The sequence below is a fragment of the Solanum lycopersicum genome, chromosome 12, assembly GCF_036512215.1.
Source record: "Solanum lycopersicum chromosome 12, SLM_r2.1".
Classification (NCBI taxonomy): Eukaryota; Viridiplantae; Streptophyta; class Magnoliopsida; order Solanales; family Solanaceae; genus Solanum; species Solanum lycopersicum.
In genome coordinates, this window is record NC_090811.1 from 47,684,238 (window position 1) to 47,700,776 (window position 16,539).

The 16,539-nt window shown below is 32.8% G+C and overlaps 1 protein-coding gene and 1 pseudogene across 1 annotated transcript; one reads left to right on the plus strand and one right to left on the minus strand.

Moving 5' to 3' along the window:
- The first annotated feature begins 5,863 nt into the window (after positions 1–5,863).
- LOC104645062 (uncharacterized) lies at positions 5,864–6,337 on the plus strand. Its single transcript, XM_010316075.1, has one exon. The coding sequence runs from the start codon at positions 5,864–5,866 to the stop codon at positions 6,335–6,337; it is 474 nt and encodes a 157-aa protein (XP_010314377.1).
- A 5,484-nt stretch (positions 6,338–11,821) lies between these two features.
- Positions 11,822–14,441, minus strand: LOC101257341 (small ribosomal subunit protein eS7-like; annotated as a pseudogene).
- Between the last annotated feature and the right edge of the window lie 2,098 nt (positions 14,442–16,539).

Sequence of the window (16,539 nt, forward strand, 5' to 3'; positions counted from 1 at the left end):
TAAATTTATTGTTAACTAGGGAAATAGGCCGCGCTTCGCGCGATCACAAAAATATTTTTGAATTTATAAATAAAATTTTTATTATTAAATTTATCTTTAGTTTTTAAATTTAAATAAATTAAATTTCAATATATTTTATTATTTTCATTTATTTTCTTTTCCTTTAATCAATTATTTTGCTTTAATCACTTTAAATACTTAAACTTTATATAATAATAATCTATTTAAATAAAACTGTAGAAAGAAATAAATGAACTTCAAGAAAAATAAATCTCTTTATGTTGATATGTGTAGAAAATTTATACATAAATTACATTTATTTATTTAAGATATTATCTACTTACTCTTTTTCTCTACCTTTTAAGAGTTATATATTAATGTTTTCTTTTCTTAAAATCTTAATATAAAAAGTGTATCAACACCGATGTCTCTTATATTATAAAAAATAAGAGGGGGGAGGGGGGATAAACACAAATGGAACTTCTTTGGTTAATTTTTGTCTTAATTTTTTGTTTTCCTTTTTTTTCTTCCTTCTTTCTTGCTTGCCCATTCCTTTTAAGAAAATAATATCTGCCTTAATTTTTCTCTCTTCTTTATAGATAACATATAAATAAAAAGAGATAAATGTCAAAAACACACCTAAATTATTTACTTTTTTTTAGTTTCAGACCAAAATTATTGAAAGTGTAAGTTTCATACCTAAACTATAATTTTTTTATTTGAGAAACACACATCGATGGAGTGTGTAGTGCACCACTCTCTCTTTTACATGAAAAAACTGACACATGACATTCGACATAGATAAAATATTTTATCTAGATAAAAACAAATAATAAAAAATTAATATAAATTAAAAATTAAAGCTTACTATCCATATAAAAAATTAAATTATTTTTCTTATCTCACTCCACCTCCTCCACTTATCCCCCCCCCCCTGCGATTAGAGCCGCCAAAATGGGTTGACTGATATGCTCAAACTTACTTCTCAAATAAGAAGTAAAGCGATCGTGTCAAGTAAATAACCCAACTAGTGAGGTTGGGATCGTTCCCACGAGGAAAATAGTCTAGACTTAACTTCAACCTGTTATTACTATTGTTTGGTCAATGACTTCCTTGGAAAGAAAAAACAATAAAGGGGGGTTTCTATTTCTAAATGAGTGAAAATAAATAACGAACTTGACAGAGGCACTTAACAGCTTTTGAATGTTGGGTTTTAATCAATTAATCAAAGTAACTAGGGTTTAGGTGTTCCCCACAGCTTCATTACTTGATAATTCCAACTATAACAATTCTTTCGTAGTATCTTGCATGCAAAGTGATAAGTTATGTATTTCTAAATCCTTGGTCCGGCATCTAGAAAATCTCACTCCATACCTTGGTCCGGCTACGTGTGTTGCTATCCTAACCCTTATCCTTACCTCATATTAAGCATCGTATTCGATATTTGACTAAGTTATTACCTTGTACCAATCAATACTAGCCTATTAGATAGTATACACTAAATCTATGTTAATAATTCTTTTCCTATTATCTACCTCCTTGGTCTGGCAAGTAGCATTAAGGCGAGTTCTAACGTTGGCCATCCGTTAAAAAGACTTTTAAGCGAAAGAATTATTAATACATGCAAGACGCTAATCTAGAATTGTTATTTTAGTTTGGGTTTATCTCATTAGTTGCCTATGGTTCCCACAACCCTAGTTATGGAGTTTAGTTACTCATAGCCATAAACACAATATTCAAATATATTAAATACGAATTCATGTACTTACTTCAATGAGAAAGAATAAAATCCAAAGTTTGCTTGATTAATATCCAAAAATCACTTGCAAGAATCTCAAAATCCAACACTAATACACAAAGTCTACAAATCTGATGTCTAATCTCATAGAGTCTAACCTCAAAAACGAGGTTTTTCGAACTGTTTAGAAAAAAACAAAAACCTAATTAAACAAGGATTCTAATTGTTGGAAATCTGCCAAAACGCGGTGGGTCGACGGACCATGCGATGGACCGTCATGGTCACGACAGACCATCATGGACTCCGTCGTCCCATACTTGTGCAATTTCTTCTGCTGCTATCTTCATTCCCCTCGAAGGCAAGTATGACAGACCGTCATAGGCACAACGGTCCGTCGAGGGTATTCGTTCCAAAACACTTCAACTCTAAGAATGTGGATACTGGGATCACTTCTCTGAACTTCATGACGAACCTGCAGGACGGACCGTCATAGCCACGATGGTTCGTCACAAGCTTCGTAATCCCACACTTGGTCAGACTTCCCCATCTTCCTTCAGCAGTTGCACTACGCTGCCACCTACGGACCGTCACAAGCACGACGGACCGTCATAAGCTCCGTAGGTGGTCTCTTCTACAATTCTTCGCTCAAAATCTCCGCATTCAGCTTTGGACAAATTTCCTACAAAACAAAGAGAAACTTATATAAAAATTAGCACAAAAAGGTTTTTGGACACACTAAACTTAAGGAAAAAGTGTTAATAATACCGTGAAACCACGGTATATCATTAACCCAACCCAGCCCTAACGGGCTAGAGAGTTAAATGGGTTGGGGCGGGTTGACCCTTTTAGTTAAAGGGCCAATAAAATAGCGACCCAACCTAGCGCTATGCAGACCACGGGTTGGGACGGGTTGACCCTTCAACCAAAAAATGAACAATATTATTCTCTTAGAAGGAGTATCTAAGAGAATTGAATGTTGACGTCTATGAACCAGACATCAATACATACAAATTTTCATTTATGAATCACACACTTTAGCGAATACTCATAGAAGTACATTTATGAATATCAGACTTTGGTGAATGCTTACCAAAATACATAATAGTCAACGTAAGATTTAGCAGAAAAATATTGATCATTAAACCATTCCTCCCACAAAAAAATAAGCTAGTTTAAATGACTTGATTTTTTTATGTTTTTAACATATTTATTGATAAAACATTTACAAATAACACACTACTAAATATATATGTGTATATATAATATTTTTAAATATTCAAAGCCCATGGGCTGCTCTATGAGGCTAGCGGAATAAGTGAGGTTGGGATAAAAAGTCTCGTTCCTAAGTGGGCCAAAAAATTTGGTCCAACCCCACTTAATTTAAGGGTTGGGTTGGGCCGGCCTTGCACGTCAAGCCCATTTTGATGGCTCTACCCGCAACAACCCTATCCTTTTTAAAAAAAAAATCATTTATAAAATATTTTTAGAATTTCATATTTCATCCTCCCCGGATAGACATTGATATTATTTTGTTTTAAAAAATCTACCCCATCCTATATAATTTTCCGCTCCTATTTTTTTTTACGTTTTTCTTATTTTGTGTTAGATATGCACATACATATATTTTTACAAAAAAATTTCTACTAGCGAATCGAATATAACATAAACAACTAAAAAATATAAAAATTCTTGTGGCGGCAAGAAAAAAGTATTTTCGATAGTATATCTAAACACTGGAAAAAAAATTGAAAGTAGAGGGTTTGGGATGGGTAGAATTACTTATTTTTAAGAAAATAAAATAATATCTAAATTAGTATTTGATGAGGGGAAGGAGATGAAGTAAAAAATGAAATACTTTTATAAAATAAAATTTAAACAAAATAAAAAACTTTTAAAAATGATGTGGGGTAAGAAAAATATTTTACATTTTATTTTATAAAGAAAATATTATTTTTTTTATAATAATTTTTTAATTTTTAATTTTAATTAATACTAATAATTTGTTTATTTTTTGTCAAGGTTGAATATTTTGTTCATGTGGAGTGTGATGTGGAAATTATTTAAATTAAAAGACAGAGAGTGTATTACACATACCATGATGAGAGTTGGATAAAAGAGAGAGGTGTGTTTATTAAATTATTAAGTGTTAGTTTAGGTATGAAATTCAAACATTCAATAGTTTAGGTATGAAACTAAAAAAAAGGTATAATTTTGGGTGTGTTTTTTGACACTTATCTCAAATAAAAATAATAATTGATGTATCACTCCATTCTAAAGCTATTTTTTCCTGTCAAAAAAATTATCGTTAACTAAATTATTAAAAATTTTAAAAATTGAAAAAAAAACCCACTCATTTATATTTAAAAAAAATGATATGAATTCAATACACAACGTTGTAAAAAAAGGGAGAGGACTCAAAATACAATTGAATTGTCAAGCTTCAATATGTTGGATAACTGGGAAATTTATCCCTTACTAGTTCCTTTTTATTGAAAATATGTGAAATTGTTAAGTAAAACTTATACAGAACTAATATATTCAATTATTATTATTATTATTATTATTACTATTGTTATTATAATATGTTCAACTTGGATTAGACTCCTTTTTATTTTCTCCTAGTTCTAATTTCGATGGGAAGACACCTAACATACGTTAAAATTAATCAACCAAAATAAGAATTTAACCATGATTTAACTAATTACATAGATAAGCCCTAATCCGTTACAAACATTATTATATATTGCTCCTTTTTGCCAAATTTCTTAACTCTCTTTTGTCCTCGTCTAAAATAATATTTATTGTCATATACTTATCATCATCCAAGTAAGAAATCAATAAAAATGAAGACAATAAAACTAAAAATGAGCAGAATCAATTTAACCTTAGCAACAAACAACTTATAAGCAACAAAAACATACCTACACATGAGGAATCAAAATAGGAAGAGAGTACATAAATACACAATGATCATACCAATTCGCCAAAAATAACATAGCATATCAACAACTTACCAAACAAAGCAGGGTAAATTATCAACAAAGAGTTCCGTTTATATTTAAATAAAAATACAACATGCATATTCAACTTTTAGGACACAACACTACACTTTTACACAAAAAAAAAAATGTTTGCCATCTATAAGCAAGTGATACGAGTCATCTAACTATCGACTTCATTGATATTTAGAATACAAATAAATAAACTTCAAAACTTTGAATTCCTAAAGTGATATGAACACTTGCAGTGGTAAGGCCATAAGAAAAAAGACAACACTTGATTCTTGAAATACAAAAGAAAACTTTTAAAACAAATATTCTTGCTTCTTTGTATAAGAGCCGTCTTTGTCACAATTGCAATCTTTACTTGTCCAAATTTCCATAGTTTTTCTCTTCATTGTGCAGTGTTTATAATATTAACAATTAGCATATACATTCAAAATGCAAGTATTTAAGATGAAATCTAGGAACTTCAAGTAATCATATAAATATCTCAAAATAGTGTAAATAATATACTTACATATGATTATTTGGCTATACTGGATGCCCTTCATTTTTGAAATTTGAGTCGGAATCAATGTTGGTAATGAATGCCTCAACATAGAAATCAAATTATATTAGCACAAAAAATAAAATGTTAATATATCTAATAAATAAGCAATTAAAAGGGAGGGGAGAAGTTTGAAGGTCAAAAGAACAAATAAAATTGCAACTAAAATTACAAATGAAAAGCAAAAAAATTAACAAATAATATGATGGCAATGTATTGAGATTAAAAGAAGAAGAAGCAAAGAAACTTAAAGCTGCCAGTGGTAGTTAGAAGTTTGTTACAAAGTTTGTTATAATAGAGCATGTTTAGTTAATCAATAATGAATCAGTACATTCTATATAAATGAGAGTGTATATGTAATGTAGAGGCTAACACGAAAAATACAGATTACTTTGATTCATTGAAAAGAAATGGAGGATAGCAGTTATACTCTCTAGTAATGCATTTCATATTTGCATCTAGAATAGTTTAGATTCTACAATTATCATGGTATCAGAGCTTTTAGGTTGAAGATCAGATCTCCATTGACATTATCCAGCTTAACGAGATCGAAATTCAAGTTCTCAAGCTTCGATAATGTATGAAACACAGAATATACAACTCACAGAGGTTTCCTCAGTAGATCCACAAACAGATCACAATCATCCGTTGCATCTACAAGCTTCAGATGTTCCTGAAGTGGCTTTATTACCGATGAAGCTCACAGGCCCTGAGAATTATGGTTTGTGGAGCAGGTCGATGCGTATCACACTGTTAGTAAAAAGCAAACTTGAATTTGTGGATGACACATGCGTAAAAAATTCAGACAAAGTAGTTATGTTAAGCAAATGGGAAAGATGTGATGCTGTAGTTTTATCACGGATTAGTGCAACTGTGGCACCAGAACTGATGACTAGTATCCTCTATGCTTCGAGTTCAAAGGGGATTTGGCAAGATTTCAAGGAGAGGTTTAATAAGTCGAATTTAAGAAGGATTTTTTACCTATGGAAAGAGATAAGTGTATTAACACAAGGCACTGACTCTGTAACAAGCTATTATTTGAAGATGTGAGATATCTGGGATGAGATTGACGTAATGGTGCCCAGTCCGTCATGTGATTGTGAGACATCAATTTCCTATGTTGAGCATCTTAAGCAGCAAAGGTTGTTGCAGTTTTTGATTGGGTTGAATGAGACGTTTGCTCAAGTAACAAGCTCTATTCTGCTCAATCCGAACATACCTTCTGTTTATCAAGCCTATGCTATGGCGATACAGGGAGAGAGCCAAAGGAAGTTGGGCAGTACTGATTTAGGAGGAGAACCACTAACTATGTTTGCAGGAAGAAATGCTAATGTGTACAATAACCAGGGACCAGGACGAAATTCACACAATAATTCACAAGTACAGTACCAAGGGCAATCATCTCAAGGCAAGAGATCTGGAATCATATGTGAGCATTGTGGTTTTAAAGGGAACACAAAAGAAACTTGCTACAGGATAGTAGGTTTTCCAACAGACTTCAAAAGCAGGAGGAATGGACAGTCAGATGTTTTCAAGCCACAAGCCAATAATATCACAGTTGAGAAAGAGAATAACACTGAGAAGTTCAGCTTTCCAGGTGGATATTACAGTAGGGATGAAACACTGAAAATGATGAGTCCTAAACCAACAGGTAGTTGCAAGGCTGATGCACAAGCAGGTATGAATACTATAAAAAGTGATTGTAATCCTGATGTAGAATGGATAATTGACTCAGGAGTTTTACATCATGTAACATGTTCTAAAGAGTTTTTGATTGATCAAAAGTCTGTAAATCAAGCCAGGAACAATAAAGTGCAGGTTCCTACAGGAAATAGAATACAAATAGAACACATTGGAGACATAATGGTTCTAGGAAGTCATTGTTTGAAGAATATATTGCATGAGCCTTATTTTAAATTCAACATGTTGTCAGTTTCAAAACTCACAAAGGATTCGAATTTTGTGGTGTCATTCTATCCTAATCAGTGTGTATTACAGTAACTCTCCAATGGGAAGGTGATTGGGATTGGTAGAGAAATTGATGGACTCTATATCCTAAAAAATCACATAACACCAACTTTTGGAGCTGTTATCAAGGATGAAGATAGTCAGAGGTTGTGGCATCTACGACTAGGACATCCTTCTATAGGAGTTATGAAGATTTTAAAGCATAAAGTGGATGATGGTATGCAACAAGAGTGTGTTGTTTGTCCATTAGCTAAACAATTTAGGTTAAAGTTTCTAGTTAGTACTTCTAAATCTACTAGTTTGTTTGAGCTGGTTCACCTAGATGTATGGGGTCCTCATTAACATCCTACATATGATAGAAAACATTACTTCTTGACTATTGTGGATGATTTTAGCAAATTCACTTGGATCATGTTGTTGCAGTCTAAGAAAGAGGTAGTAGTAGTCTTGAAAAACTTTATCTCTATGGTCAGTAATCAATTTGGTGTTGGAATAAAAGTTGTTCGATCTGATAATGGTACAGAGTTTTTCAATACTTGTATGACTGACTTGTTGAATGATAATGGAATTGTTCATCAAAGTAGTTGTCCATACACACCTCAGCAAAATGGTGTTGTTGAAAGAAAGCACAGGCATATTTTAGAGATAGGAAGGTCTTTGAAGATTCAATCACAGATACCTAGTAGATTTTTGGGTACATGTGTATTGACATCTGTTTATCTCATAAATAGATTGCCTACTGTTCTACTAAATGGAAAATCTCCCTATGAGATGATGTATCACAGAGTTCCTAATTTTGATCATTTGAGGGTATATGGCTGTTTATGTTTTGCCACAGTATTGCCCAAAGGAGATAAATTTACAGCAAGAGCCAAGAATGTTGTCTTTATTGGGTATTCTTTTACACAAAAAGGGTACAAATTATATGACTTAGATTCCAAAATTGTGTTCATCAATAGGGATGTGACCTTCAGAGAACATATTTTTCCTTTTCAAGGGGACAAGTCACAAGAACCCCTACCTTTACTTTTACCATTTATACAGGATGCAAATGTTTCCCCAGATGCAGTACCTCTTGATATTGCACAATCAAGGATATCATCAGAAGTTTTAGAATTGTCTTCTGCTGATTCACTGCTTGTTGCAGAGACAATAGAACATGTTCATGAAGATGAAATGGATCCTGCAATTTTACATTAAGAGACACATATTGAGAATCCAGTTGAAGATATAGTGGCACATGTTGAAGATATAGTTCCACATGCAACTAGAAAGTCCAGCAGGATATCCAAGCCTCCCATCTGGAGCAAAGATTATGTTGTTCCAACTAAATCAAGTCCTTATTCCATATTGATCATGTTCACTATGCTCATTTGTCCAATACTTATCAGGCCTATGTACAATCTTTTTTTTGCTTTACTTGAACCTCAAACATTCAAGGAAGCTCACAGGATGTCAGATGGATCTCAGCTATGCAGGAAGAGATCAAGGCACAGGAAGATAACCATACATGGAGCATTGTAGATCTGCCTCCAGGTAAAAAGGCCATAGGCTCAAAATGGGTAGATAAAATCAAGTAAAAGTTTGATGGTGCAGTAGATAGATTCAAAGCAAGATTAGTGGCTAAAGGGTACACTCAAAGGGAAGGGCTGGACTACAATGAGACTTTTTCTCCAGCTGCAAAAATGGTAACAGTTATTACTGTAGCTGCTTCATATGGCTGGGAGATATGTCTATGGATGTGAGTAATGCCTTTTTACAAGGTAATTTGCATGAGGAAGTTTATATGAACTTACCTCTTGGTTTTCACAGAAAAGAGAACAATAAGGTATGCAAGTTACAAAAGTCTTTGTATGATTTAAAGCAAGCCTCTAGACAACGAAACATTAAATTCACTAATACTTTATTAGAAGTTGGTTATATTCAAAGTGCCCATGACTATTCTATGTTCACCAGTAAGCATGGGGGTGATATTGTAGTGCTTCTGGTGTATGTTGATGACTTATTGATTACTGGTTCCAGCTCCAAGATGATTGCTGAAACTAAGTGTATCTTACATCAACATTATGAAAGATTTGGGGAAGTTAAAATATTTTTTGGGCATAGAACTTAGAAGTGATGCAGTCCAAAGATGGAATTTTGCTAAACCAAAGAAAATATGCATTACAACTCATTGCTGACAAAGGTCTTAGTGGTGCAAAACCAGTTAATACTCCTGTTGAATTCAATCACAAATTTACTAGCTATGATCAACACACATGAAATAATTCTGATCCTGAGTTGGTCGATGTTACAGCACATCAGAAGTTAATTGGGAAGTTGATCTACTTGACAATCACAAGGCCGGACATAGCATTTGGAGTCCAAACTTAGAGTCAATTCATGCAACATCCAAAAGTGTCACATTGGGATGCAGCCCTTAGAATTGTGAGATACATTAAAATATGTCCAGGTCTTGGTATTTTTCTAAAGAAGTGTGAAATTACAGACTTAACAGGGTATTGTGACTCTGACTGGGCTTCTTGTCCCAATACCAGGAGACTGGTTATGTGATAAAGTTAGGAGAGTCCTTGATTTCTTGGAAGTCAAAAAAGCAACAAACTGTGAGTAGAAGCTCTGCTGAAGCAAAGTATCGAAGCATGGCAGCAGCAGTCTCAGAATTGATTTGGCTTTCGGGGCTATTGCAAGAATTGAATGTCCCTATATCAGTTCCTATTAAACTCTATTCAGATAGTAAGTCAGTTATTCAAATTGCAGGGAATCCCATATTTCATGAGAGGACGAAGCATACAGAAATTGACTGCCACTTCATTAGAGACAAGGTGAAGGCTGGATTTATAGATCCTCAAGTTGTTTGTTCCAACATGCAGTTAGCTGATATATTGACAAAGGGGCTTGGGACAGGACAACACGAATTTTTATTATCCAAGCTTGGTGTGTTAGATGTGTTTCAACCACCAGCTTGAAGAGGCGTATTAAGATTAAAAGAAGAAGAAGCAAAGAAACTTAAAGCTGCTAGTGGTAGTTAGAAGTTTGTTATAATAGAGCATGTGTTAGTTAATCAATAATGAATCAGTACATTCTATCTAAATGAGAGTGTATATGTAATGTCGAGGCTAACACAAAAAATACAGATTACTTTGATTCATTGAAAAGAAATGGAAGATAGCAGTTTTACTCTCTAGTAATGCATTTCATATTAGCATCTAGAATAGTTTAGATTCTGCAATTTATCACAACGGAAGTTGCTTCCAATTCTTCGTACCTAAAATTTGCTGAAATTCCATCCTATAATTTTCACTCCTTTGTAATTTCTTGATGATTGTAACCTTATTCCTGTTAGCTAACATACAGATCAATTAAAGAATAAGAATGCAACAAAAGATATAACGTAGCTCATTCAAAGAATATCAAGTGGAGTCAGAGCAAGACAAAATAGATGCAAATTACGATTTTCAAGGATTCTCGATTCGAGTATATAGAAAAAGTACAATAAAATAATAGAGAAAGACTAACAAAGTTCAAATCAATTAATCACTGTGCATTACTACAAGTGGAGTTTGAGCAAGCCAAAATAGATGCAGATTAAGATTTTCAAGGATCTTCGACTTGACTACATAAAGAAAATACAATAAAATAATTGAGAAAGACTAACAAAGTTTGAATAAATTAATCACAGTGCATCACTATGTTACTTGTGAAATACTTCCTTGAGATAAAAGAATCCACATAGACTGAAGCACTCTCTCTATGCATGTAGAAATTATAGAGAAAACGCCTTGAGAAAATCTAAAATAGGCAATAAAAATGATTTGATGTTGCTCAAATATATATATGGAATGATGTTGTAAATGTTCATAAATTGATATTTCAATAGTGAAAGATGAAAAGACAAGCAAGTTTATTTGATGACATCAGTTTTAGGAATTAATAATTAATAAATAATGTAATTAATTTGTTTGATGTACTTTTTACTGTTACAATTTTTTGGGGAAAAAACGGAAGATGATAAATTAACCTTCTCAACTTCCTCTACCTAAACTTCTTCACGCAGTTAAGTATATTTATTATTCACCTTTCAGAATTTTAAAAATGAATAAAAGTAGAAAATTTAGGAAATAAAACAATAAAATATCAAAAAAAAAAAAAGTGAAAAAGAATAAATATGAATGGAGGTCATACAGATTATATTGACTTGATGTAAATACCCGATGACATAATCTTAATTCTTACCATTCACCAAATGCCTACCTAATAAGTAGTTTACTGCAAAAATAAGGAAAGGAAGGGATGGACCACTCAATAAACTATAAGAAAATTATTTTCCAATATTTGATACAACAAAAGTCATTTTTATGAAAATTATTTTCTTATCAAGAAGATAATACCTTCGCATACTTATGATGGAAACAATTTTCATATATTTGATGCGCAGAAACTTCATATTCTACGAAAGACATTTATCATTAACAAAATAACTTCAATAACTTATGAGCAAAAGTCATTTTGTTTATAACTATCTTACCTTTTAATTTGATATTCGTAATTTTAACCAACACTCCTTAATAACAAGTTAAAAAAAACACATTGATTGCATCAAATTTGGAGACTTCAATAGTTTTAGTAGGGCCATTTTTAACCAGCTCTTCTAACAGACTAGCAAATGAAACTAAACTCAACAAACATGCCAAAAATCTAAAAGAGCTAACAGAAAATAGGAACAATTCCACATTGTTCCATAGCTTTTCGAAATAAAATAAAATAATATAAACACCAAAATTACAAAAAAGGGTAATAGCAGGGACCAGGAGTTTGTATCCTAAGCCTCCGTTAAGGGGAACTCAAACACAACATCTTTGCCCGATAGCTTCCTGTAGACGGCTAAAAATGTCTCCAGCTTGTACTCTGTTTTGTTTCGTTCCTTTGGGTCCAAATATACCTGGCGACAACAGCATTAAAACTATCAATAACAGTGACAAGTTTACATATCAACTATAAAAACACAGCCTCTTCCATCTTTGTAGAATTAATAGTTATCACAAATTCTGATTTTACTTCTATAAGATTTTCCTACTAGGCATGAAACACAAACCATTAAGCAACGAAACATTGTGTCATAAGTTACCTTCATTATCTTGGATCCATCTACGTGATACCTAACACACTTTCCAACAATTTCAGCTGGTACAACCACATCCTCAAAAATGGCATCATGAACTGAAGTAAGAGGCCTGCTACGGGGCCGTTGAGCAGCAGAACCTCGCTTTGAAGGCCTTGAGATTCTTTGGGTTGCAATGACGATCACATCCTAAAAGACATAGCATTTCAGTGCATTCAAAAGAATACCAGCGAGTTACATTATCATACCAAAAAATGGAAACAGGAGAAGAAACAAGTAGAACACCTAAAACATAATCATATCAAGAAGGTTCAGCAGAGATGGCACCTTGAGTAATATGAGTTGAAAAGGGATAAAGCGATAAAAAATACAAAAATGAGCTTCCCCGTCTTAAGAAAGGTCTCATAAAAGAGCTGCACTTAAAGTAGTGCCTGAGTTGAATCTACTTCAGGGTGCACTAAATGGGACCAACAATAGGAAGTCTACCACAGTTTATAGTTAATACAACAAGGTATCAACAAAAAGATAACAATTTATCTTCAATACATTAAAATCCAACACAAAACTGACTGAGAATGGTTTCAGTGATCACTACTAGTTTTCCAGTGAAATTTGCAGCATAGATTAAGAAGGCCAGCTATTGAAGATCTTCATTTCATGAGCATTGATATAAAAGATTGGTCTCTAACTTCTATGCCTAGATGGATACATATAAATCAGAATAGCAGAAAGACAATGATCAAAGCACGGAAGTCTACCACAAATAATGCCAAAATCACTAGGCTCACTGAGGTTGTATGTGCATTTCTTAATGCAAAACCCAAAAGGTAACAACAAAAATTTCCCTCGTCAGCCCAATAAAAGAATATATTTGCCCCAATCATAGAATGAGAGGCTTAATATTTAATATCATTGCACAATTATGCGACACATTCAATTCCAAATAAACATACTTGTTAGTAGCCATTTTAAGAAGATGAATTTTGTTCATTTCAGGTAAAAAGATTATCAAACTCAAAGATTGAATATATCATTCAGAAACTACAAGGATAAAAGCTTCAAAGCTACCTTCCCATTGAATTTCTTCTCCAACTCCCAGAACTAGGCGGACATGGATCTTGCGGAAAGCTTTTCTCAGCCTTTAGGGGACATGGATAACAACAGCCTTCCTGTTTCCCGACACGTCAAGTTGTCTGCACAACAAAACCAATCACCACAAGGAGATGTAAAATATACTTCCTCCGTCTCATACCCTTTCATTTTAGTCTGTTCTCCATCACAAAAGGAATTGTTATAGAACCCAAGTTTCAAAAGTCTTCCTCTTTTCTTATTCACTATGCCAAGTCAAATGGTGTCATACAAAATGGGACTGATAGAGTAATTTATTAACCATAGTAGCAAGCAGTTTTGTCAATTCTTACAGTGCAGAATTGATGTACAGGTCCTTCAATTCGCTTTTTAGCTCTTGGTTAGTGTTTTCCATATCAAATAAAGCCTGTTTAACAGTCATTTTTAGAGAAAATTTACATCAATATCAAGTGAAGTCTTAAATAACCAGCATCATAATATAAAGAAAAAAGCATAACCTGTGCAACAAACTCCTCAAATTCAGGTTCAGCATCCTTATCTTTGTGAATCTTTTGCCTTGAAGTGTACATCTTCACAGGCCTGACAATCCAAAACAATTAAACCAATCAACTAGTATTGCCTATATCAATCATTTCCACTAGTATTTCATCTAATTCAGCTGATTAACAAAACAGAAACGAAAACTACTAGTGCAGCTAACTATGTATTAACACAATGGTTGAAGATTGGGTTGAAGTCTACAGAAACAAAACATAGCAGTCTCATAACAGGGGAAGAAGGAGAACAGTACCTGTAAGAGAAAGGTAGTAACAGAGCCTGGGTTAAACCCTAGCTATGCTAAGTTTCAGAAATGAAGAAAAACCCTAGGATTTGGAGGGACAAATGGTGCAAATGAACGGGGTGAATGGGCTTCGATTTGGGTCATTTGTCATCTTTGAAACAGTATTGGCAAATGAGCGGGTTGGCTTAAAATGGGTTAACATAAAATGAATAATAATTCAATTTGTTCATACTTGATGTGAGTAAAAATAGTATAAATGAATTTGGTGGAAATACTAGTTTATGTTATAAATCTATTTAATTGTGTGGATGCTTTTCTTAATCTATCTTAATGTAATGTATTCATTAATTATATTAATAAAATATTATACTAATGTATTGTTAATTGTGCAGAAGGATGGTTTGAACATCCTATAAAAGGGTAGTCTTCACCCTTGTAATATACACAACAAAAGGGGATAAAAGAATACTATCTACTCTATACTTTTTATTAGCAAATTGTCTTCCATTTCTTGTTTAGTATTATTGTATTTTCCTTTCATTTTATAAAGCGTTATCAACACGAGTCTCTAACCAACTGAGACCTACTTAATTCGACATTAATTTCTAGAAGTTAATCAACTTTCTTTTAAAATCAGGTATACATTTATGTGTTTATAACATCTCTAATAGGACTTGCATAAATCTTTAATCTGTATTATGTTACTGCATATATAACTTGCTTTAGGTATTATTATGATACTTTACTAGGTATAATAATCAATACGTTTCAAGTTTATATTGTTATGTTATTTATGCTACTAATTTATAACTCTTGATTTAATACTAAGCAATATGATAACATGATAGTTAAAATATTCATAAGTATTTTCTTGTCATACGTTTTGTGAGTCATAAAGAATATGATATTGTATTGTATTAAATACCGTTTGAAATTATTATTAAAATTTGATGTTAATTGAAACTAGTAATAAATACTTAAAACAAGTAGAAAATATATTTAACTCTTATCATTTCAATGCTTCATGAGTTTATTTTTTTCCTAACATTAATGTCCATGCATATAATGTGTTTTATACTCATCCTTTACTTTATTATTTAAAGTATTAATTTGTATTTAAAATAAACAAACCAATACCATAAAATTAACTCAAAATTATTTTATGTTAGTTTTCATCATGTTGAATTTGTCAAAGCTTGAATTTGACGCACTTGATATTTCTGAAAATAATTATTTGTCATGGGTACTTGATACTGAAACTATATTACTGCTAAGAGTCCTGGTGATAAAATAATCGAAGAAAATACGACATCAAGTAAGGATAAAACGGAAGCTATAATTTTCTTACGTCATCAATTTGATGAAAGTCAGAAGGTTGAGTACCTAACGGTGAAAGATCCACTTGAATTATAGAATAGGTTCGAAAGGGAGATATGACCACCTCAAGGCAAGGGTATTGCCAAGGCTCGTTATGAGTGAAGATGCATTACGATTTCACAATTATTAAAATGTAACTCAGTATAACTCTGTTGTATTTAGAATCACTTTCCAATTAAAATTATGTGGGGAAGTTATAAAAGATGAGGACATGTTGGAAAAGACAGAAAATACTTGTCATGCCTCCAATATGATATTACAGCAGCAAAACCGTGTAAAGGGTTTGAAAAATACTCTGATTTGATCTCAATCCTTTTTGTGGTTGAGCAACATAATGACCTTTTAATGAAAAATCATGAAGCTCATCCCGCTGAAAGTGCTCCATTACTGGAGGTACACACAGTTGAAACACATGGCCAGTCTAAAATAAAAAAAATTGAGGCGATGACAATCTGCGCGAGTGTTGCAAAGGCAATAGACGATATAATAATCGCCGAGGTGGAGATTATAACAAAAGGGAGAACAGTATTGGTTCTCAAAATAATCCTTCTAAAGAAGAGGGCGATCACTGTCATTATTGTGACCTTAAAAGTCACTGGAAAAAATGAATGTCGGGCACTTGAACATTTTGTCAGGATGTAGCATAACTCCTTTAAAAGAAAAGAAAATTAAGGTGGTGCCTCCTCTTCTAAATTCCGAGTAGAGTCACATTTAACTCTCAAAGATTAAAAAAGTCCTTTCTCTTTTTCTGAATAAGGCAAGCTTTAAAGTTGTAGCTTGCTGGTTTTTCCATCATTCAATCCACAAAAAGTTGATGAAACTAGGCGAAAAAGAAGTGAACACTTTACTGAGGAACGAAGTAGCTCACGTAAAAAGAGAGGGATGAAGCTGCGTGTTTATTTTTCTTGAAACCCAATC